Raw genomic sequence first — 24,803 nt, 5'->3', positions numbered from 1 at the left:
TTCACTGATGTTACTAAATGCCTAAAATGGTCCTGGCACATAACAGAAACTCAATAAATACTTGCTGAAGAGACAAGCTGAATGAGTCCGTGACCTCAAGTGTCCTGTGTTTAGACACTCAGTAAAGGTGGGAAGAATGATGTCACCTCTTGGAGCAATTACCTTTCAAAGTCTTGAGGTTAACAGTACTATTCTTATACTTCATTAAGGGTGTTGCACACTTTTCCAAAAATAGATTTATTTTTAAAAACAAAAGACAAGTTTTATAGAGTCAAATTTTCCAGAGATAAACTAGAGTTTGGATTTCCACTTAGAGTGAAAGGTAAGCATTAGTTATCTCATGCAGAAGCATTTCTCTGCAGGAGTAAAACATTCTGCTTGACTTCAAGCACTCAATTCTCTAAACCTTATTTGTACTTCTGCCATCATTTTACTCCATTCCAGGGCTCTGGCATGCAAGATAATCTGCCTCTAAAATTCAAAACTTCCAAATTGAGATGAACGATTGTTGGGCTTGGGTTGGGGTTTATAACCAATTCGATCATTAATCATTTGTTCCCGGTTCTTGGGGTCACTGCTGAGCCCAATGGCACCTTCTCCATCACTGATTCCTACGACATCCACTTCTTCCTTTTGTTTCTTACGGTTCTGAAAGTATAAAAGTTTTAGGATTTAGGCAACATTCTTTCCATTACCAAACATTTAGCACCTACCATGCACTAGGCATATGGTAAAGTCTAGGGTTAAGGTCTATGGAATAATAAGCTGAAATCCTAGGTTTAAATGGATAATATGGGTACAAGGGGGATACAGGGATATAGTGATAAAAGATATAACATATAACCCCTACCCTCCAGGATGTCACAGTCTAACGGGGAAACAGGTAAACAGACAGTGACAACACAGGGTGATCGTGGCTATGACAGAGGAAAGTCCACACTACCAAAGAGACAAAGAAGGAAGAATTGGGTGTGCAGTGGTACAGCTTCAGAGCAGGAAGCTGCAATTAGAAAGATAAATAATAATGAGAAGATGGATGTTAGCTGAACGTACTGTGGTCATCATTTCACAATATCTGTCAATCACACCATCATCCTCTACGTCTTAAACTTACACAGTGATGTATGTTACTCCTCAATAAAACAAGAAAAAAAAAAAAAGAGTTGGTAGACAAGAGGGAGAGAAGGGTGTTTCAGTAAATGTATTATTCAAGAGAACAGATGGAAAAATTAAGTGGTAAAGCAATAGCCACCAGAAATTAACAGTTTCCCTAACACCATGAGATTAAATGTAACACAGGAATACAAGGTTTTGTGCTATCTTATCAAAAGGCCTGTGTTTCAAGGTTTCATTTCATTTTCAGGTAAAAGGGTTGGCTCTTATATCACAAGTGACTGCAGAATTCAAGTCCATGTCTTGGTTTGGTCACTTTTTTTTTTTATTTTTTAAGTAATCCCTACACCCAACGTGGGGCTTGAACTCACAACCTCGAGATCAAAAGTTGCATGCTCCACCGACTAAGCCAGCCAGGTGCCCCTCAGTTTGATCATTTTCAAAGACAGACTAACCCTGATCCCATAACTACTACTACCTAACTATAAAGATGGTATTAGATAATAACATCCCCTGAGAGCATGAACAAATGTTTTATCCAGTGTGCATTAGGAGAGTGACTACTCTAGCCACTGGAATCCCCACTATTATTCACCACTTACTAATGAACTCCGCATGTAAGTGCCAAGATCATAGAAGTACACTGAATAAGATGTTACTTTATACATATATATGTATGTGTGTATATAAAATGACCTTTCCGAGTTACTCTCTAGTTAGTCTACATTACCAATAAGTAACATTACAAAGTTCACCCTAAATACCTTAGTGAAAACAGGTTAAAAGGCAAAGGATACTATCATTTTATAAGCCATGAGAAACTGAGAATGTCCAAATGGAATGAAATCATTTAAAAGGCTTCCCACCATGAATAACTGCTGACTGTTTCAGAATCCAGAGTCATCAAAATGTAATTAAACTAATTTCAGTAACAAATGAAATACCAGTTTCTATTGGTTTCATTTAAGTTTAGTTTAAGGCAAAACTATTCCTAAATTGTTCTAAAACAGGTCAAACTCACTGGATAATTGCCTTTAGTAGAAAGACTGACTCAATAGTGAGCTGATTCTGCAGAGTCAAAGTTCAGTATGCCAACACTTTATGAGACTCATTCCAGCTGAAGTTTAAACCATACTGAAAGGGCATTTCAGGGAAAGAGAACTGAGTGTGCAGAGGCACTGAGATTAAAGATAACTTGTCAGTGGAAGATAAAGTGGAGAGATGAGCAAGGACTACGCCACAAAGGGCCTTGTACACCATCCTAAGGAGTCAAGGAGTTATTCTGAGGGTTACTAAAGAATTTAAGTCTTATCAATGGACATCTAATACTGGAGGATAAGCTACACTTAAAAATACATGCTGAGGGGCACCTGAGTGGCTCAGTCGGTTAAGTGTCTGACTCTTGATCTCAACTTAGGTCTTGATCTCAGGGGCATGAGTTTAAGCCCCACGTGGAGCCTACTTAAAAACAAAACAAAACAAAACAAAACATACGGAGTTCCTACCATCATACCAGACGCTGGGAACTCAACAGTGAAGCAGACAGACATGATTTCTACAATCAAGGCTCCTAATATAAATGCTTTTACAATAAGCAAATCACTGTAAATTATAACAAATGCTGTAAAGTAAAAGAATAGAGTGCTTTGAGAGACCCTAGTGAGATGGTGACAGCATGATGGGAATGACACCCTTAACTTGGGATAGGTCAGAAGCAGCATCTCAGACTGAGAAAGTGACATTTAAACAGACATGAAGAAAGGGGGAGAGGAAAATAACATGGGCAAAGGCCACGAGTGATAAAATAGCTTGGCATATTCAAGGAAATGGAAGAAAGCCAGTGTGCCTGGGGTACAGAGACCAAAGCAAAGAACGGCAGGAGGTAAAACCCGAGGAGCCAGAACATACCAAATCTTGTAGGCCATGGTAAGGAACTGAGATTTTATTCTATGTGCAGGAAACCATGAGTAGTTTTAAGCAGGGGAATGACATGATCTGAAAATTTTTAAAGATCATTCTAGAAACCTGATGGAGAATGGATTAACGAAACTAAAATGCAAGTAGGAAGACCATTTAAGACGCAACTGAGATTGTACAGAGAAAGATGATGGTTACTTGGACTGGGGTTGTAACCGTGGAGACGCACAGGGAAAAAATAAAGGGTAAGGAAAAGCTAGAACTCAGGAGTGACTCCTAGATTTCTGGCTCGAGCATCTATATAGATACCCACAAGGGAACACTGAGGTGGAACTGCCTTGAGGAAAAAAATCAAGAGGTTTTTTGTTCTAACGTGTTCAGTTCAGTAGGCTGAACGGTGACCTCCAAAGCTCTTAGGTCCTAATCCCTGAACCTCTAAATGTTGCCTTACATGGGAAAAGGGTCTTTGCAGATGTGATAAGGATCTTGAAATGGAGACATTATCCTGAATTATCTGGGTGGGCCCTAAACGCCATCACATGTATCCTTGTAAGAGAGGGCCAAGGGAGATTTCACAGACAGAACAAGAGAAAACAATGTGATCGTGGACACAGAGATTGAAGTGATGTAGCCACAAGTCAAGGAATACCAATGGCTACCAGAAGCTGAGAGTCAAGGAATGGATTCTCCTCCAGAGCCTCTGGAGGGAGCACGGGTCCTGCTGACACCTTGATTTGGGACCACTCACACTGATTTCAGATTTCTGGCCTACAGAATGGTAAAAAAATAGATTTCTGTTGTTTTAAACCACCAATTTTGTGGTAATTTGTTATAGCAAGCCACAGGAAACTAACACATTAAGTCTGAGATGCCTGTAAAGCATCCAAATAGAGGTTTCAAATAAGCTATTGGTCTAAGCGTCTGGAATTCAAAAGTTAAGAGCTATTGTTTTAAATATCCCTAAGGGTTCAAAAGTTGTATTCTTACCTCCAGGTCCTTTCGAATGCTCTCAAACTCCTCGATGTCATCAAGCTTCAGCTCCAGGCGGGTTGGTTTTCGCCGCAGCATAATGAGATCAACCCCAAGGGCCAGACCCAGTGAACTGTCAGCTGTTAGAAATAGCACAGGACGAAAAACTGGAGGGGAAAAACCTCAGCTACAAATACAAGATCAATTTGTCAGCATGCATGCTAAATGAACAGTGATACAAAAGACTCATTTGGGTTCACACAGACACTTTGATGTCATTTGATGTATGATTATTACATGATGGAGATCTGTAACTCCGCAATTCCAAAAAAAACAGTTTTCAAGGAAAAAAAAAAAAGAGCAAGCTGCCTATAAAAGAGAATTCTAGGCAATAATCGCCTTAATCTTATGCTCCAGTCACATTTAAAGAAACATTCCACCTTAGAGAATAAAGTTAAAATATCACATCTTAAAAATAAATTAAATAAATAAATAAATGATCACATCTTAATTCGGTATAGTTAGTGGGAGAGTACACGGCCGTTAAAGTTGTTCAGCTCTGTGTGAGAACTGTAAGAGATCTGTGAATCTGTAAGAGATTTCCTGAATACTGAAATCAGTTTACTAAATTTTAGGCAAACTCCATATAACTCACAATTCACGGGGTTATCCTCAGGGTCTAAATAGGTCCTAAATGGACAGGTCATTCATTAAACAAACACTTCTTGTGCTCCGGCTACAGAGTTGAAAGGCATAGTCGCAGTCTGTGGGGAAAACAAACACGTAAACAGAAAATTGCAACATACTCTAATAAGATGATGAGGATAACACGATGGCACCACACAGGCACCCAATCCAGTCTGGGCAGAGTGTGGGGTAGACAGGGATGTGGAAGACTTCCTGGAGGAGATCTCTAAGCTGACTTGTGAAGGGCAGGCAGAGAAAGGAGGGTAAGGAAGGGCATTCCAGGCAGAGAGAACAAGTACGCCAAGAGGCTCAAAAGAACACTCTGAAAACCCAAGGTGATGCTTATGCTAACAAAAAACAATTTCCTTAAAGACAGTGAAACTCCCCAACTGAGTTCACAAGCTGTTGAGGGCAACATCTTTACAGTCTCCATTGCCCCAAGTAGTGTGAATCTATAATAACCAGTCAGTAAATGTGTTGTTGAATAAACTAAGACACCCCAATTAGACGAAACGAACTTTTCTTGAACGCTGTGCTACGCTTTTCCACTCCCCTTCTTTGGACTTTTATTTTAACACAGAAACCCTCTGAAGCTGACAAAATTAGCTCTATATTAAAAATGAAGTTGAGGCTGTTCAGTTTGGTTAACAAATGTCAGCCTCCTATAAAACCTACATGGTGAAAATTAAATGAGAATGTTGTCAGTGAAAGCTCCTTTAGAGTATGTACAATTACAGGGGCGTCTGTCTGGCTCAGTCGGTAGGTAGTGCATACATAGTCTTAATCTCAGGGTCATGAGTTCAAACCCCATGTTGGGTGTGGAGCTTACTTTCAAAGAGTATGTACAGATATAAATTATTATTACATCTATCTAGGAAGTAGCTAGAGACTCTGAAGTATACGAAGGAAGCAATGTATCCTCCCTGGAAGCTTGGAACAGAACCGGCTGGCACATTACATTTCAAAATTGCTTTGTATGAAATCAAATACTATCTTGAATTCAATGTAAACAAATGGTAGAGGAAGCCAAAGTTCCAAGGGGGGAATAAGGGAGGAAAGAATACTTAAAAGGAAGAAAAACCCTGCTGTGGGTTTTCTTCACTTTTCTGCAAACTGTGAAAAGCTCGCCACTAGGAGGCAGTACAGAGTAACGGGCAAAAGCGCTCCCTCGGGAGGCCAAAGGGCAGGGGGCGAGATTCTAATGCCACCCGCCACTGATCTTGGACAATTAGTTTCATCTTTCACTGGCCCTTAGTTTCCTCAGGTTTCTGTACTCTGTTGTTGCATAGATTGAACGACGTAATGCACAGCAAGTTCCTAGAACGTGACTTGGCATTTAGTAAACACTCAATAAACAATAGCTATTATTATTGTAATTGCCCTTGGGGAAGGGGAGGGCGGGCTGTCCAGCTCAAGAAACACCAACAGTTTAAGCATGTCCACCCCCAACACGGGGGCAAAACCTTTGCCTTGTTATCTCCGATGTCCCAGCACCCAGCGGAACCCAGGGCCACGCAGAGTTGCCCGGGCTCAGTTTACCTGACGCTTTCGTGGGCATCATCTCACTCGGAGTCAGACACAAAGACCAGGCTGAATACAAACTTCAACAAAAGCAGGCCGTACCTCCTCCTCCGGGTCTTTATTTTTACTTTGGCGCTAGAGGGCTCTTTGAGCCTAATCTGTCGCCACTGCTCAAATACACCAAAAATTCACCCAACTCAGAGGAAGGCCCTGGGACAACGTCCCCACAGCGGAGAACAGCACTCCCTCCGCAGCTGCAGAGCGGCACTCACGAGTCCAGGGAGAGGGTGTCCATGGCAACATGGCCCTCCGCTCAGGAGGCGTGAAGCCCCTCTTATTAGGGCCAAGAGCGACAACCGGCCTCGGAAGCCCTCCATTTGCTACCGGAGTTCAGCCCAGGGCCGCGCGACTCGACGCACCTACCTCTTTTCAACCCAGCTCAGCCTCTTCCCGGAACCCCGGCGCCCACCGCGAGTCTCCTGCTAAGCTCACTGGACTACACTTCCCAGACTGCTCTGGACCTCCCTCCTGCAGAACCTCGTCCTCCTCCCGCTTTCCTTAGAGGCTCTTCGATTGGCGCCACGACTCTCGCCTACTACGATTCCCATCATGCTACCCGTCACCCAGGACGCTGCGTCGGCCCTCGGCCCACTTCCGGTCGGTGACGTACTTCCGCTTTGCTGGGCGCGCGGTGGACGGTCTGAAACGCAGATCTCGGCTTCGGCTGGGGTTTCGCGGCTCCAGAGCTCAGCATGGCTTCCTCACGAGCCTCCTCCACGGTACGGATGTCAGCTCACTCCGGCAAGAAGCGCGAAGGGGGCTGGGAAGGTGTTCTTGGGAGTTGGGGCCGCTCGGGAACGGGCTAAGGCGGTGGAGGACTGAGGTGAAAGGCTGCGAGGCTCGGTCCTGCCTTAGCGCAGCCGTGTTTTCCTGATCTCTGAGTGCTTGCCTGTGTTTTAGTTGATTTGCATCTCTCACTATAGCCCCTAACGGTAAATACCTCTTCCGACTGGTCCAAAAACGGAGCTCTGAAAGGGAGTAGTGTTGTGGCCCAGATGTATGTCTGTGTCAGACTTCTTAATTGTAATAAGGCCTTCCAACTTCATGTCTGTTGCCTTACGACTGAAAACGTTTGAAATGTGTAGGCCGGTAACTAACTTGTTCCCCCTTAAAAATTGCGTTGGTTATTTGTTATCCTTTCTTTCCCCTGTGATGAGCCGAAGCCTCGGGTGTTTCATAAAACCCAAGAAGAGATTGCCACCGAATGATGTGAACATGTGCCAAAGCAAACCTTTGATAGAAAAATTACCAAAAGTAATTCACTAGTTTTTCCAGCCTCTTCCTATCTGCAGAACCTAAGTGTTTAAGAGACACCCCCGCCCCCCGCGCCCCACCCAATCAGTGAAAATACCTTAACTGGTGTCCAGCTTGTCCTTTGGGGAGGAAATAGGATTGAAGCTCCGTCCTTTGGGGGAAGCCTAGTGAATTGCTAAGACTGAGCCTTAAGTTAATCCAGGTTTTTGATTTAGCAGGCAACCAAAACTAAGGCACCTGATGACTTAGTTGCTCCTGTTGTGAAGAAACCACATATCTATTACGGAAGTTTGGAAGAGAAGGAGAGGGAGCGTCTGGCCAAAGGAGAGTCTGGGATTTTGGGGAAAGAAGGACTGAAAGCTGGAATTGAAGCAGGAAATATTAACATAACCTCTGGTAAGATGCAAATTGTGAGTCCCTCATTATCTTGGTTTTATAATGTCAAAAAATTTTCAATTAAATTTGCATCTTTTTCAACGTTTTTTATTTATTTTTGGGACAGAGAGACACAGAGCATGAACGGGGGAGGGGCAGAGAGAGAGGGAGACACAGATTTGGAAACAGGCTCCAGGCTCCGAGCTGTCAGCACAGAGCCCGACGCGGGGCTCGAACTCACAGACCGCGAGATCGTGACCTGGCTGAAGTCGGCCGCTTAACCGACTGCGCCACCCAGGCGCCCCTAAATTTGCATCTTTATAAGGCCGTCCTTTGCCTACCCCAGTTAGCAACATCCAGAGAGACTTTTTCTTAAAACCTTTTATACAGTTTTTCTTCCATTCACTTGTTAGTAATTTTACCAGGAATTTATTCAGTGTATATTGAAGTTTATTTATTTTGAGAGAGAGAACTCGAGTGGGTGGGGCCCTGTTCAGCACAGAGCCTGATGTGGGACTCAAACTCATGAACCTAAGCAGAAAGTAAACCTGAGTTGCAAGCTTAACTGACCCATACACCCCTAATAAGTATGTGTTTGGATTCAAATTGATTCCATTTGTCTTCTGAAGATCTAACATAGTTCTGGCGTTGATTTGAAGCTACTGTGGTTTGTACCATTCTCCCCTTTTAGTTCTCCAGTTTTCACACTCAATGAAATCTGTTTTAAGTCACAAAACTAATAGTTATTTTTATTTTGAAAGAAATGAAACTAGAAATGTGTGAAGTAGAAAATGTAATCCTTGGGGCGCCTGGGTGGCTTGGTCGGTTAAGCGTCCGACTTCGGCTCAGGTCATGATCTCACAGTCCGTGAGTTCGAGCCCCGCGTCGGGCTCTGTGCTGACAGCTCAGAGCCTGGAGCCTGTTTCAGATTCTGTGTTTCCCTCTCTTTCTGCCCCTCCCCTGTTCATGCTCTGTCTCTCTCTGTCTCAAAGATAAATAAACGTTAAAAAAAAAAATTAAAAAAAAAAAAAGAAAATGTAATCCTTATTAACTGGGTTTTTCAGTAATTTAATAAAGCTGTAAAAATTTGTAATTTTTTTCATAAATGAAACTGTGATGTACAGATTGTTTTTATTTTTTATTTTTGAGAGAGAGAGTGAGTGTGCGAGCAGGGGAGGGGTCAGAGGGAAAGAGGGAAAGAAAGAATCCCAAGCAGGCTCCACATTCAGTGCGGTGCCCGACATAGGGCTTGATCCCACAACCCCGGGATCATGACCTGAGCCACAATCAAGAGTCAGACAACTCAACCGACTGACCACCCAGGCCCCTCCAATTTTCCTGCCTTTTAAAGCTGTGCCGTTTAGTTTTTTGTGTTTGACACAACCTAATAAACTGAGAAACAGTAAACTATGAATTTATGTACTAGATTAGGTCCTAGAGGTGTACACAGACTCCAATTATAAGACATTTATTTTTTCCCCTATTTGAAGAAGATCTGGTGATTATGTTGATGTTGCCTGTTCTTTTTATAGGAGAGGTGTTTGAAATTGAAGAGCACATCAGTGAACGACAGGCTGAAGTATTAGCCGAGTTTGAGAGAAGAAAGCGAGCCCGGCAAATCAATGTTTCCACTGATGACTCAGAGGTCAAGGCTTGCCTTAGAGCCTTGGGGGAGCCCATCACACTCTTTGGAGAGGGTCCGGCTGAAAGAAGAGAAAGGTGTGCCCTTTCTAAGTTTTTACCCTCATCTTTAATCACAAGGTTCTACTTTCCAATTTTAGTTGATATTTGTAGTAAAACTTTAATAGAACGTCTTAGGTAATGTTAATAAAATGTTACTCAGTTGTTTTTATATAGTTTAGCCCATGATCTAAGTAGGCCAGTTTTTTACTCCATTACTAATTTTTTTTTTCTAAACTATGAATAAGGTGTTAATATACGAACCCCCCTTCCCCAGTATGGAATTATGAGTTGGGTAAATATTTGTTGTCGAACTTGGAACATTTAGACAACACGCTTTCTTTGCCAGTGACATAAAACATAACGATAAGTATTTTTTGGTTATTATTGAAAGGTTATTCTTCAGATGATGTTCCTCTTGTGATTTTAAGGTCACAGAGTCTCTTAGTGACAGGCTAGTCATACACAGTTATGAGGACCTCCTTTGTCTTTCTGTCCACTGTCCCATCTCTCCCTTTCATCATTTTTTTTTCCTGGTTTGCATGGTCTGTGCATTTAGTCACTAAACCTCTCCCATTATCTCGTGTCCATTAAATAGAACCAATTATGTTGGGCCTGTTTAAAATAACAAGGGGAAAAAAAAAACAACACTGTGTACCAACCTAGTATCTTACAAAACCAGGCTGGCTGGCCACAAGGTGGGAGGAGCGGAGAAGAGGGGGCAGCTCAGGGCAGGTAGCTGGGGGCCAGGAAGGGCTAAAGGACAGACAGAAAAGGCAGCTCCCAGATGGGAGGGGGCTGGTTGTCCTAGTGGGGGAGGGGTGCAAACGGTACTTCAGAAGAGTGGAACTTGGGGGGGGGACCAGTCAGTGCTTTCTCTACCAGAGCACAGTGTTGGAGGAGGTGCTCTGTGCCACCGCTTGCCTACCCCTGGTACTAGGAGAACTGAGCCATGAGCCCTGGGTATGATGAGCTCCTCTGAAGCATGGATGACAGCCTGCCCCTCCCCCCCCAGTCCCCTTTTCCTTGAGGCTCAGCTACTCCTCACTTACTGCATTTACTTTCTTTGGGCCCTTACCCCTCACTTATTCATCAGCAAACCGACCACTGCCACATTGAAATTGCTCTTTATTAAGGTCACTAATTTATCTTTACTGAGAATAGCCCTGGTACACTGTCAGCTACTCCCTCTTTGAAACACTCCCTTTCATAAACCAAATCCTAATTTTTCTCCGATTTCTCTGGCTAATTCTTCTAAGCCTCTTTTTTTCCCTGCCTAACCTTTATATACTGCAGTTCTTTGTCTTGATTCTACACTCATCCTGGGCGATGAGATCCACTCCCGTGGCATTGTTTATCATGTATATTCTGAGGACTCCCAGATCCCTATTTGTAGCCTAGATATTCTGTAGGTACTTCAAACTGGACATGTATAAATCAAACTCATCTGTTTCCCTCCCTTGTCTTATTCCCCTTTTAAATAACATTACCATTCACAGTTTTCAGTTGCCTTATCTCCTTTGTAATCCGTCAGCAAAATCTAGTCTGTTCTAGATTTGTGCCCAAATGTACCTCCTCTTTTCTCTACCTTCATTGCTTTCACACCTAGATGATTGTAATAGTCCCAGACTTGTGGTATTGCTTGCTTAAAATCCAACAGTGTCTTCTTATTAAACATAGAGTAGGGGTGCTTGTGTGGCTTAGTTAAGCGTCTGACTCTTTTTTTTTTTCAACTTTTTTTTTTTTAATTTACTTTTGGGACAGAGAGAGACAGAGCATGAACGGGGGAGGGGCAGAGAGAGAGGGAGACACAGAATCGGAAACAGGCTCCAGGCTCCGAGCCATCAGCCCAGAGCCTGACGCGGGGCTCGAACTCACAGACCGCGAGATCGTGACCTGGCTGAAGTCGGACGCTTAACCGACTGCGCCACCCAGGCGCCCCAAGCGTCTGACTCTTGATTTCATCTCAGGTCATGATCCCAGGGTCATGGGATCGAGCCCTACATCAGGCTCCTGACTGAGCGTGGAGCCTGCTTGAGACATTTCTCCCTCTCCCTCTCTCTCCCCACACTCCCTCTCTCTCCCCACACTCCCTCTCTCTCCCCGTCTTTCCTCCATCTCTCTCACTCTGTCTCACTCAAAATAAATAAACATTAAAAACAACAACATGGAGTAAAAAAACTGTGGATCATACTCTTTAATCTTTTGTGCCTCTCTTCCTCAATTTATTTATTTATTTTTTTTTTTAATTTTTTTTTTTTCAACGTTTTTTTTTTTTTAATTTATTTTTGGGACAGAGAGAGACAGAGCATGAACGGGGGAGGGGCAGAGAGAGAGGAAGACGCAGAATCGGAAACAGGCTCCAGGCTCCGAGCCATCAGCCCAGAGCCTGACGCGGGGCTCGAACTCACGGACCACGAGATCGTGACCTGGCTGAAGTCGGACGCTTAACCGACTGCGCCACCCAGGCGCCCCTCTCTTCCTCAATTTAATAGACTTAGTAGCCTTAAGGGTCTTCCTGGAATACTCCTCTTTTTCTGTTTTTCCACTTAATTTTTCTTTTTGCCTTTTTTTTTTTTTTTTTAAATGTTTGTTCACTTTTGAGAGAGACAGAGTGGGAGCATTGAGGGGCAGAGAGAGAGGGAGACACAGAATCTGAAGCAGGCTCCAGGCTCTGAGCTGTCAGCACAGACCCCGACGTCGGGCTCGAACCGCAAACCATGAGATCAGGACCTGAGCCAAAGTTGGATGCTTAACCAACTGAGCCACCCAGGCACCCCTCCCCTCTCTTGCCTTTTAAAGCCTTTTTATTCTTTTGGTTTCAGCATAAGTGCCATCTTCTCAAAGAAGACTTTTATCACCTGACCCCTTATAAAGTAAGCCCCTTCTTTATTACCTCTCCTAGAATGTTACTCTCTCAATAGCATTTACAAAGGGTATACTTTTAGTGTTGTTTGTTTATCTTCCAACCAACAGCAAAGTCTTACTATGGCGACCCTTAGGTGAATGTCTCGAGTCCCTACTGCCTCTGTCTTAATTCAGACCACCATTAAGACTCCGGGGATTCCTAAATAGTAGACTGATTTCCCTGCCTTTATTATTCCCTCTTCAATCCATTCTCTCTACTTCCCCAGGGATCTTTCTCAAAGGTAAACCGTCTTTACCATGGCATGAGGAGCTCTTTGTGACCTGGCCCCTACTTCTGTTTGTAGCCCTAGCTTTCACCAGCCCTTTTCTGGCACTCGGTGCTCCAGCCATACTGAACTATTTGTGATTCCAAGTTCAACATGTTTTGCTATCTCCAGACCTTTGCATTTGTTGAACCCTCAGCTTCAGTTGTCCTTTCCCATTCTTGACCTGTCGACCTTACTAATTGAGGACTCAGTGTAGGGAACACCTCTCTGAAACCATCCCTGATTTTCCCTTCAAGCCTAGGTTAGGTATTTCTTTTGTTTCCCCTCAGTGCCCAGCACTTACCACTGTCAATACTTACTATAGCGTATTGTGGTTCCCTGTTACTTTCTGTCCATCCACCTTCTCCCTTCTCCCTTCTCCGCCCCCATTCCCAACCCCCAGGATTATGCTACTTGGAATGAAGAACTGCTACTTAGTCGTTTTTGTACACTTAGCACCTCAGTGCGTAATCCAGCATATTGTGGCATGGAGCAAAGGTTGGCTGTCTTCACAGACCAAGTGGTAGCAGTGTTGGGGCTCGTTGACTCTAAACTGAAAACAGTAATTGCTTATAGTCCAATTTAAGCAATCTCTAAATGAAGAAGACCGAGTGAAAGAAATCACACTAGAGGGATGCCTGGGTGGCTCATTTGGTAGAGCATGTGACTCTTGGTTCTTGGGGTCATGAGTTCGAGTCTCACATTGGATCTAGAGATTACTAAAAAAATGAATAAACTTAAAAAAAGAAAAATCATGCTGGAAGTTTAGGCATGATATGACTCTTAATGTTGCCTTAAATGGAGAGAGTAGGGCAAGCTTTCTCTCTTCTTAGATACATTTTTCCTAGCTTTATCTCAACTCCATTTAAATTCTGATCTTTTTTGTTACAGGTTAAGAAATATCCTCTCAGTGGTTGGTACTGATGCCTTAAAAAAGACCAAAAAAGATGATGAGAAATCTAAGAAGTCCAAAGAAGAGGTAAAATATGTCTTTGGCGTCACAGTAATAAAATGAAGGAAATGAGGGGTTAGTTCTCTCATTTTCTGTTTTCAGGGTTTGCTTTGCTAGAGGGGAGGGAAGTTTTGAGGATTCTACCATTCAGGAATAGTTGTTGACCATAGTTTGTGGTTCCTGTGTGGGTATAAATGAAGGTAGGTAGGTTTCAACACATGGAAAAACCCATAGCATTCCTAGTGTAACTTCTAACAAGGAACCGGAAGCCATCCAATAAGAGTTCATAAAAACACAGTAGAGGGGCACCTGGCTGGTTCAGTCGGTGGAGCATATGACTCTTGATCTCAGGTTTGTGAGTTCAAGCCCCACATTGGGCATGGAGCCTACTTTAAAACACACACACACACACGCAGTAAAAAGCACACACGCCTGATTTCATCCTATGACTGAACTAATTCACCTTTTTTCTAGACAGTTACAATAGAGAACTGACAGCTATGAGGAGCAGGATGCTTCAGACTTAACATTTTTGCTCTTAATTTAAATTTCAGTATCAACAAACCTGGTACCATGAAGGACCAAACAGCCTGAAGGTTGCTAGACTGTGGATTGCTAATTATTCGCTGCCAAGGTACAGAGAGCCTCTAGAAGGAGAAAGAAGCATATTTTTTCTTGTTTTCTCTTAAGCAGTGATGATCTGTTTTATAAAGACTGGTGGTTCTTAAATGAAACTGATGGTAGGAATACTTGTGTGGACCTTCGTTTCCAGTCTGTCTGTTCACAGTAATGTTTCTGTGTCACAGGGCAATGAAACGCTTAGAAGAGGCCCGTCTCCATAAAGAGATTCCAGAGACAACAAGGACCTCCCAGATGCAAGAGCTGCACAAATCTCTCCGGGTAAGATGCTCTCAGTGATTGTCTAATATATTAAGGGCTCTTAACTACACATTAGATTTCCTACTTCGGTCTGCCTCTTGGAAGGTACAGGCAACTGTGGCAGTTAAGGTGGCAGGAACCTGCTGTAATTAGGACTTAACAGAGGCCTGTGGGTCTACACTTCAGTTCCCCTTGAATATGTCAAAGCTGTACTTTAGCTCTCTCTATGGTTTTCCTGGGTGTGTTGAGCTGACACAGAAACTAGTGATACTGCTAGTGTAAAAGACAGCATGTGAGTTCCAGGTGAGCCTTAACTCCATTCGTTAACATAAGTATCTCCTAACAACAGAAGTGTAAAAGAATCTTGTGGGGGTGGGAGGGTGGCTAAAACCAGAAAGTTGTTTTTTTTATTGTGGAAAAGCCAAAAAACTCTTGGATCAGCCTATTAATGATTACTGTTTGTCTTTTTTTTTTTTTTTTTTAAGTCTTTGAATAATTTCTGCAGTCAGATTGGGGATGATCGGCCTATCTCCTACTGCCACTTTAGTCCTAATTCCAAAATGCTGGCCACAGCTTGTTGGTAAGTCCCATTTTACCGTGATATTTTTTCCTAAATGGAGGATAGGTTCGGGGGGGTGGGGGATCAGCCTTTTTCTTAGGTGCTCATTTCTGTGTCCTTTTCCTCTGCTTCTCATGATTGTACCAAACTAGAGATGCCAGTACTTTCCCCTTATATTATACAAGATAGTCTGGGTATAATACTTCTGCCTGTTCACAAGGGACACCAGAGATCCATGACACACCAGTCATGCTCTTGATGCTAGCGTTTTGGAGCAGATAAATAGTGGATTTATAGACTGACCAGTACCCACACCTCAGTAGAGCTTTTCTTTTTAAGTTAGATAGCCCAGGCAAGGTACTCTGTAAGCTTCAGTTGCCTTATGTGTAAAGGAGGATGAGATAATGTTGTAAACCATTTTACCTTAATAGTGCGCCTTATGTGGTAAGGACTCATAAAAACGAATTACTGTTTGTTGTTGTTGTTTTCTAGTTATTGCCACATATGCAGAAAGCCCTTAGGATGTGATAATTTTGTTGTTCTATTTAGTGATTCAGTTATTTTCCTGGACATGGCCATCAAGTGAGAAGAGAAACTTCCTTATTTTGCATGCACAGGAACTACTTGACTAGATAGAAATTGAGCCTGGTTCAGGAGAAAGCGAAGGACCTACACAAATCCCCCCGCCTCTCCAAGCCTCCGCTACCTTCCTTAGAAGTAGAAATGATCATTCCCGCATTATGTACCTCACAGGTCTGTTATAAGCATCACTGAGATGATAGGAATAAAAGTAATTTGTTGGAAATTTTCTGAAATACAGTCTTTTAAAAAAATTTTAGGGACTTCGTAAGTAGTAAAGTGCTCTTCATATTTAAGGAGTTAGTATGATTATTGATATTACTGTTGGATAGTTTAATTTGTCCTATCTTTCCTCACCGATCACTCTAGACGTTGAGGAGAATAGCTTGTACTATATTAACTACAGTCCTGTAGAGGCCTCGGGTTGCGTGAGACGTGCATATAGCTTTCTTCTGTAAACCATCAAATGATAAGCTTTCTTTTTCTGTGTGCCACTGTAAAGTTTTTTGGGGGTGAGAAGAGATTGTGCTTTAGGAATGTTACCAAGGTACCTTTTCCTTCCCAGACCAACCCTGGCTGAGATGCTTTCCTTTGTATTTGATAGGAGTGGGCTTTGCAAGCTCTGGTCTGTTCCCGATTGCAACCTCCTTCACACTCTCCGAGGTGAGTTAGAATCTTGTTTGTATGTCACTCGTTTTCCCAGCGTGAACCCTCTTCAGACAGTGAAACTAATACCCTGCCTGACACTCAGACCCAGTGTACACAAGATTAATTTTTGATTTGAATTGACAGGGTTTGGTTTTCTCTGACCACAAGGTGGGAACATAATGACCTTATACACAAACCACTATTCTCTCGTGTACAACCCCACTCTGGCATTGTACAGTCTCTAGACCAAATAAATAAAGGTTGTTTGTGTTTTGCACCTTTTTTATTTTAAGTTTATTTATTTTGAGAGAGAGGCAGTGTGAGGGTGAGGGAGCAGAGAGAATCTGAAGCAGGCTCTGCATTGTCAGCATGGAGCCCGATATGGGGCTCGAACTCAGGAAACCCTGAGATCATGACCTGAGCTGAAATCAAGAGTTGGACACTTGACCGACTGAGCCACCCAGGTGCCCCTTTGTTTTGCTTTTTTTAATGTAATTTAAATGTTTTGGTTTTTTTTTTAAGTTTATCTTTTATTTTGAGAAAGAGCATGAGTGGGGGAAGGGCAGAGAGGGAGGAAGACAGAATCCCAAGCAGGCTCCATTCTGCCAGTGCAGAGCCCAGAACAGGGTTCAAACTCAAGAAACTGAGATCATGACCTGAGCTGAAACCAAGAGTCAGACGCTCAACCAACTGAGCCACCCAGGCACCCTTGTAATTTAAATATTGATTTAAGTTAAAACAGTTTTTTTTTTTAATAGTTGAGTAGTCACCCTACTACTCTTACCTGTCCACATGTTCTCTAATACTTGTCTGTGTTACTCATCATAGTCTGTTTTCACACATAAATTATAAGGAGTAGGGACCCGCTTCTGGGAAGGGAGGGGAATAAATTAAAAAAAAAAAAACAAAAACGAGTGGGGACCCTTTAACTTTCATCTCTTACACCCCTTCAGGCCATAACACAAACGTAGGAGCAATTGTATTCCATCCAAAATCCACTGTCTCCTTGGACCAGAAAGATGTCAATCTGGCGTCTTGTGCTGCTGATGGTTCTGTGAAGCTTTGGAGCCTTGACAGGTAAATATTACTGTTCTGTCGATACTGCAGTCACTAAGGTAAATAATTGCTTGGTTGGTCCTTGGGACCTGAAAATCTGGCATTTAACTCCAGGGATGATCTTGAGAGTCCAGGGAGCTTGGTGTGAATGTGGAATGTAGGATTTCTTTCTTAGACCTGTTCTCACCAAAGGAGTTGGATCCGGTTTTTCTTATTTGTTAACTTTGGGCCTCGATTTTTGCCTCTAACACAGTGGCCATTGTTTTCCCACTCCAGTTATTCTCGAAAGATATATTTACACCTCCTATGCAATACATTGACATTGGAGAAATGCACCATTTGGTAGATTGACTAAAGATAATATTCTTGGCAGCACATTGGTTCCTAGCAGATGGGCACAGGGGAGAGGAAAGTGAAGTTCTGTCTGACAGTCTTGCCAAGGAACTGATGTCTCCTCCCAGCTGCTTCCTCCTTTGCCTAGCCTGTATTCTCCCGTTACAACAGTTGATGTTGTTGTTGTTTTTAACATGTTTATGATGGTTGTATTCCAAAAAATTTTTGAAAGCACTTTGCTGGCTAAAAGAAATCTGAATTCAGGGGCGCCTGGGTGGCTTGGTCGGTTAAGCGGCCGACTTCAGCCAGGTCACGATCTCGCGGTCCGTGAGTTCGAGCCCCGCGTCGGGCTCTGTGCTGACAGCTCGGAGCCTGGAGCCTGTTTCCGATTCTGTGTCTCCCTCTCTCTCTGCCCCTCCCCCGTTCATGCTCTGTCTCTCTCTGTCCCAAAAATAAAAAACGTTGAAAAAAAAAAAAAAAATCTGAATTCAGTTGCTTAGTTTTTTTTTTTTCTTTGGGAAAGCACATGAGACTTTAATTCCAGGTTTCTGTAGAGGGCTAATTAGTTTCTCCATCCTTTGCCAGATAGGGTCTGTCTTCTGAGCAGAGCAAGTTTTAATTGGCTTCATATCACTTAGCAATATTTGTTCCCTAGGGCTTTGATTAGCTCTATGCACATTGACAAAGTTCCCTTTTTAATTGCCCTCCTTAGAGTTTGTGTTTATTTCCTTTCACTGGTGTTTCAGAACTTTTTTTCTGTGATTACTGGGGAGGAGAATTTAATGGTTACCAAAACGAAACTAAGCGTCTATTTAGGAGTTCCTTTTTTCATGTGGATCCTTCAACAAGGTAAAGTTTGAGGAAAATTTATCTGTAATCCACTTGCACCAAAACTGTTTGATTTCTGTAGCTTCATATCTCCATCAAAGTATGTTTTCTTTCTAGAATCTTAACACTCCTTTGGTGTAAGGAGACTATTTTGCTTGTCAGGCTGAATTATCTTTTATTTTTCTCTAATCGTAAATGAGAACAGCATTAAGAGTTGATTATCGGAGCACCTGGGTGGCTCAGTTGGTTGGGCGTCTGACTTAAGCTCAGGTCACGATCTCACAGTTCGTGAGTTGGAGCCCCGCATCAGGCTCTCTGCCCCTCCTCTTTCATTGTGTCTCTCTCTCAAAAACAAATAAACATTTAAAAATTAAAGAGTTGATTATCACAGTGAATTGAGATATAGAAAGATAGATAGTTGTTTATCGAAATACTTTGGGCAGTTTTGCCTTGTAAGCACATGAAATAGTCCCAAATCTTTTAAAACTTGGGAAAGTAACATAAATTGTTCCTTAAATTAAAAACAAAAAAAAAAGCCTTGCATTTTTAATAAACTATGAGTTTCGTTACATAGTCTCTTAAATTATACAGCATGGGTACATCGGTCACAACAGTTAACAAATTCAATGAACATTTATGACTATAAAATAGCTCACTCGTATTTGTGTCTTTTTCAGTGATGAACCAGTGGCAGATATTGAAGGCCATACAGTACGTGTGGCCCGTGTAATGTGGCATCCATCAGGACGTTTCTTGGGCACCACTTGGTAAGCCATCCTGTTCTGTTCATACAGGCCCATGGCATGTTGTTAACCTTTACGACTAACTGCCAAGTAAATTTTAAGAACAGAAATCTTCAAGTAGGATTTTCTTGGACTGCAATGACTCAAAATCCGAAAAGAGTATTATAAAGTTATTACCAAGTGTATTTGCTTTTGTTTTTTTCTTTAGTTTTTTTTTTAATGTTTATTTATTTTAGAGAGAGAGAGACATAGCAGGAGCAGGGTAGGGGCAGAGAGAGAGAGAGAGAGAGACCCCGAACTCTAAGTGGGCTTCAGGCTCTGAGCTGTCAGCACAGAGCCTGACACAGGGCTCAGACCCATAAACCTCAAGATCATGACCTGAGCCGAAGTTGGGTGCTTAACCAACTGAGCCACCCAGGTGCCCCCAAGTGTATTTGCTTTTAAATTGCAATTAATCAGAAATTTCAGTCACTAATTGCCAGAAAACTAGAACTTTCACTTTTTTTCTTTTTTAAGGGAGTCGGGGAGGGGCAGAGAGAATCTAAAGCAGGCTCCATACTCATCGTGGAGCCCGATGTGGGGCCCAATCCCATGACCCTGGCGTCATGACCTGAGCCAAAATCGAGTTGGACGCTCAACCAGCTGAGCCATTTAGGTGCCCCATATTCTCTTTACCAATGTTTTGTTTTGTTTCTGCCACACGTTGTATTGTAATCTCTCTGCTTACAAATCAGTCTCCCTTTCTGGAGTACCTGGCTGGCTCAGGCAGTAGAACATGTGACTCTTGATCTCTGATTTATAAGTTCAAGGCCCATGTTGGGTGCAAAGATTACTTAAAAATAAAATCTTTAGAGGGGCGCCTGGGTGGCGCAGTCGGTTAAGCGTCCGACTTCAGCCAAGTCACGATCTCGCGGTCCGTGAGTTCGAGCCCCGCGTCAGGCTCTGGGCTGATGACTCAGAGCCTGGAGCCTGTTTCCGATTCTGTGTCTCCCTCTCTCTCTGCCCCTCCCCCGTTCATGCTCTGTCTCTCTCTGTCCCAAAAATAAATTAAAAACGTTGAAAAAAAAAATTTTTTTTTTTAAAAAAATAAAATAAAATCTTTAGAGCCGTCTGGGTGGCTTAGTCGGTTAAGCATCCGACTTCAGCTCAGGTCATGATGTCACAGTTTGTGAGCCCTGTGTCGGGCTCTGTGCTGGCAGCTCCGAGCCTGGAGCCTGCTTTGGATTCTGTGTCTCCGTCTCTCTCTGCCTCTCTCTGGCTTGTGCACACAAGCACTCTCTTTCTGTCTCTAAAATAAACATTAAAATTTTTTTCAAAAAAAAGATAATAAAATCTTTGTTAAAAGAGTGCAAATTGGTTTCCTTTTCTGGTTCTGTAAGTTCATTGAGGGCAGAATGTGTTAAAGAACTTTTTAATTGAGATGTAATTTGCATGTAATAGAATGGACTTATTTTCATGCACTCATGTAACCCACATTCCTTTTATTTTTATTTATTTATTTTTTTTAATTTTTTTAACGTTTATTTATTTTTGAGACAGAGAGAGACAGAGCATGAACAGGGGAGGGGCAGAGAGAGAGAGGGAGACACAGAATCTGAAACAGGCTCCGGTCTCTGAGCGGTCAGCACAGAGCCGGACGCAGGGCTCGAACTCACGGGCCGCGAGATCATGACCTGAGCCGAAGTCGGACGCTTAACCGACCAAGCCACCCAGGCGCTCCAACCCACATTCCTTTTAATAGAATATTTCCATCACCCTAGAAAGTTCCTTCATGTCCCTTCCCAATGGACTCCCCGCTTCCAGAGCAACCACTGATCTGATTTCTATCGCTGTAAATTAATTCTGTCTGTTCATACTTTATTCTTTTGTGGCTGGCTTCTTTTAGTCAGTATGTTTTTAAGATTCATTTATGTTGCGTGTTTCCTTTTTTTTTTTTTTTTTTTAATTTTTTTTTTTTAATGTTTATTTATTTTTGAAAGAGAGACAGAGACCAGAGACAGCATTAATAGGGGACGGGCAGAGAGAGGGAGACACAGAATCTGAAGCAGGCTCCAGGCTCTGAGCTGCCAGCACAGAGCCCAATGCGGGGCTCGAACCCACAAACTGCTAGATCATGACCTGAGCTGAAGTCGGATGCTTAACCGACTGAGCCATCCAGCTGCCCCAGAAGTTTCTTTTTATTGCTGAGGATTATTCAGTTGTGTGACTCTGCCATAGTTTACTTATCCCTTGTCTTACTGAAGGACATTTGGGCTTTTTCCAGGTTTGGATCACTCAGAATAAAGATGTCATGAACATTCTCATATAGTGCTTTATACGAACATATTTTTGTTGTTTAAGGTGTTTTTCGTTTTTTGCTTTTTACGTTTGTTTAAGTAATCTCTACCCCAATGTGGGTCTTGAACTCATGACCCTGAGACTGAGTCACGTGCTCCACCAGCTGAGCCATCCAGGTGCCCCTCTAGTTGCATTTATTAAAGAGACTTTGTTTTCCCTATTGAAATGGTTTTAGTGGTCTCATTTGAATATCTTTGACCAAAAATGTGTAGGTCTCTTCCTATACTTTCTCATATGTTGCATTGATCTATATGCTTATTGTTCTTTGTCTCCCCAGCATCAGTTGAAGGCCCAACAAATAGTCAGTGAGTAAAAAAACTTAACAGTTGAACTGAGAAAGAAAGAAGGCAACAGCCTTTGCTGGGCCATTCTTAGGAAATTGTATTCTTAAAATAGCCACTGAAGTAAGTTACTCGGAAGTCCATGGTTTCCCAGTTAGCACTCAAGACAGATATGCTTAGTTGTTGAGGTATTGTTTATACCAGAAAAGAATTTCTTGCTAATACGGTTGTACAAGTAGTTTCAGAAGCATAATTTAAGTTACAAGTGTTTATAACACATTGTAGGAACTGAATATCTGCTAGTTAATTTCTAATTAATTTTTTTTTGTAGCTATGACCGCTCATGGCGCTTATGGGATTTAGAGGCTCAAGAGGAGATCCTGCATCAGGAAGGCCACAGTATGGGCGTGTATGACATCGCCTTCCATCAGGATGGCTCTTTGGCTGGCACTGGGTAAGCCCTCTTCCACATAGCCAGGGGCAGCTCAGTGGTTCGCCTCTTATGTATGCTTGCTTCCACGGAGAAATGGGTTCAGAGTGTTCATTTATAAATTCTTTTGTCAGGGGACTGGATGCATTTGGTCGTGTTTGGGACCTGCGAACAGGACGGTGTATCATGTTCCTAGAAGGCCACCTGAAGGAAATCTATGGAATAAATTTCTCCCCCAATGGGTAAAATAAACTCATTGAATGACGGGTGGGGAGGGTTATTGGTCAGAATGTATCTTTGTTTCTGACTTCGATACTACACCTGATCCACAGCTACCACATTGCAACCGGCAGCGGTGACAACACCTGCAAAGTGTGGGACCTCCGGCAGCGGCGCTGTGTCTATACCATCCCCGCCCATCAGAACTTAGTGACCGGTGTCAAGTTTGAGCGTAAGTTTTCCTCCCGGTTTCCCCGTTCACAGGACAGACAGATTGTACTTCACGGAATGCAGGCTAGGCTTTGGCTTCACTCAGAAGTGTGACAGGAAAGGATTTGGCCCCTGGTGAAAAAGGAGCAAATTCTAATTTCCTTCGCCGTAGCATATTTTCAGACACAGCTCTGGCGCAGCTTGCTTCTTGTTTCAGGAAGTAAAGAAGACTTTCATAAATGCTTTGAGTCATTTTTTTTTTTCCATGAAAGTTGTAAGCACTGAATCCTTAATATTACTGTGAACAGATTGTTAGGGAAAGAGCCAGAAGAACTTAATAATGTTACTTGTTTCCCTAAGTCTGCTTGTAGTCCCTTTTTCCTGGAGGCCTTATAGGAATATAGATAAGAATGTTGGACTTTTCTAAATGGGGAAATCCCTTCTTTTTCAAAATCATGTGTTCTAGCAGATTTTTTGCTTTTATTTTCTTTGCTCTTTTGATATGTGAATTCCTCAAGCAGCTCCCCTTTTCTCTTAAAGCTATCCATGGGAATTTCTTGCTCACTGGTGCTTACGACAACACAGCCAAGATCTGGACACACCCAGGCTGGTCCCCACTGAAGACTTTGGCTGGCCATGAAGGCAAAGTGATGGGCCTAGACATTTCTTCTGATGGGCAGCTCATAGCCACTTGCTCTTATGACAGGACCTTCAAGCTCTGGATGGCTGAATAGGCAGGACTGTGGAAAAAGGACTCTAACCTCAAGCTCTCCCTTAAGAACCATTTTCAAAAGAAAGGGATTGATATTTTTTGTCCTATCACGTTTTTTGCCAGTTATTGTGTGTAGACCCTCTAAAGAATTGGATCTCCGGGCCTCCCTCCACTCCAGGTAGGCAGCCAAGCCTCTGGGTGTTGATGAACCCATGTAATAGTTGAAATTTTAATTTTCATCTTCAAGCCCTGCCATGGACTGCGTAGACATTGTTTTTGTTAATCTTTTGTTTGAATGCCTTGTTGTCTCCTTCACAGCACTCAGGATTGTGACTGGCTCCATTTTTAATTTTGAAACTTGGCTTTCCATTACATGGTACATGCTTCAGGACTACATGTGACCCACAGAGCAAGGTGGCTGGCCTGTAGTCTGGAAGCCCTCAACTTAAGAGGCACTTCTCACCACACACTGGTTAACCGATGCCTGACAGTGGGAACCTTTCCTCTACCTTGAGAAGGGAGATGAAGAGGTAGACCACAGCCGGGCTCAGGGCGATGCAGCAAAGATTTTACCTCTTCCTGTTGAGTTCGAATGGAATGCTCACTGCAGCAGGAAGTTCAGAACTGAACATTGGCCCTGTCAGAAAATAATCCTCCATTTTGCTCTGAAGTTTGGCATCCTTCGTGTCAGCCCAAAGCTAGGCCGTCGTGTCAAGATGCAGTGAAATTTGTAGGACGCAAACGTGAAGTCTGTGTTGTGCCACCTCCTCTGTGTTGGTTAGAGGACGCACCCTGTGTGTCCAGGTGACTGGAAAAAACCCTAGTGGGCATTCCTGAACATAAACCTTTTCTTTTTTTTCTTTATTACACACTTGCTACAGAGTAAAATTCTGTCATAAAAACTGTCCTTTAAAAACTTATTTTGTATCGTTAAGCATTTTCTGAATCGCAGCCATCGGTCCATAGAAGTCCCCCCCCCCCACCTTTTTTTGTTGTTTTTGGTTTGAGATACAACGGATGATATTAAATATGGCTTATTCCAGTTCCAGTCTCCTTACAGTTTTTCGTAGAGACTGTTGGACTGTGGGCCAGACTAGCGGTGAGGCGTGTCTGGACTCTGTCATTCGTGCTCCTTGGTCCTGCAGTGGTTACCTTCACCTCTGTCCATCCCAGATGTCCAGCCAGTGAGCACTGGGAGGACACGGTCCATTCTCACAAAATACAGGAATTGGGAAGAAGAAAGGCATTTGAGAAGGGCTTATATGATGGCTTTTCCTTAAATGTTGAA

The 24,803-nt window shown here is 42.8% G+C and overlaps 2 protein-coding genes across 7 annotated transcripts; one reads left to right on the top strand and one right to left on the bottom strand.

The window, feature by feature from the left end:
* Window positions 1–221: 221 nt before the first annotated feature.
* Window positions 222–6,780, bottom strand: CDC26 (cell division cycle 26). Of its 4 annotated transcripts, none has more exons than XM_058694481.1 (4): window positions 6,631–6,780; window positions 4,655–4,763; window positions 4,018–4,139; window positions 222–648 (listed from the first exon to the last, which is right to left on the bottom strand). In XM_058694481.1, the coding sequence occupies exons 2-4, from the start codon at window positions 4,704–4,706 to the stop codon at window positions 472–474; spliced, it is 351 nt and encodes a 116-aa protein (XP_058550464.1). In that variant the 5' UTR covers window positions 4,707–4,763; window positions 6,631–6,780; the 3' UTR covers window positions 222–471. The 4 variants fall into 4 exon arrangements, with proteins under 4 accessions (XP_058550464.1, XP_058550468.1, XP_058550466.1 ...); XM_058694485.1 differs by lacking the exon at window positions 4,655–4,763 and adding an exon at window positions 4,806–4,921 and having other exon boundaries at window positions 6,631–6,770; XM_058694483.1 differs by lacking the exon at window positions 6,631–6,780 and adding an exon at window positions 6,226–6,591.
* A 73-nt stretch (window positions 6,781–6,853) lies between these two features.
* PRPF4 (pre-mRNA processing factor 4) lies at window positions 6,854–24,435 on the top strand. Of its 3 annotated transcripts, none has more exons than XM_058694475.1 (14): window positions 6,854–6,986; window positions 7,740–7,917; window positions 9,429–9,615; window positions 13,641–13,728; window positions 14,256–14,335; window positions 14,508–14,601; window positions 15,066–15,160; window positions 16,323–16,381; window positions 17,320–17,443; window positions 19,261–19,350; window positions 22,276–22,398; window positions 22,509–22,616; window positions 22,707–22,825; window positions 23,344–24,435. In XM_058694475.1, exons 1-14 carry the CDS (start codon window positions 6,960–6,962, stop codon window positions 23,535–23,537), a joined length of 1,566 nt encoding a protein of 521 aa, XP_058550458.1. In that variant the 5' UTR covers window positions 6,854–6,959; the 3' UTR covers window positions 23,538–24,435. The 3 variants fall into 3 exon arrangements, with proteins under 3 accessions (XP_058550458.1, XP_058550457.1, XP_058550459.1); XM_058694474.1 differs by having other exon boundaries at window positions 6,871–6,986; window positions 7,737–7,917; XM_058694476.1 differs by lacking the exons at window positions 6,854–6,986; window positions 7,740–7,917; window positions 9,429–9,615; ... (1 more) ...; window positions 14,256–14,335; window positions 14,508–14,601 and having other exon boundaries at window positions 15,067–15,160; window positions 16,284–16,381.
* Window positions 24,436–24,803: the final 368 nt, after the last annotated feature.

This window comes from Neofelis nebulosa, chromosome 12 (genome assembly GCF_028018385.1).
Source record: "Neofelis nebulosa isolate mNeoNeb1 chromosome 12, mNeoNeb1.pri, whole genome shotgun sequence".
Taxonomy (NCBI): domain Eukaryota; kingdom Metazoa; phylum Chordata; class Mammalia; order Carnivora; family Felidae; genus Neofelis; species Neofelis nebulosa.
The sequence above is the reverse complement of the archived record's forward strand: the minus strand, read 5'-3'. Positions and strand labels throughout refer to the sequence as shown.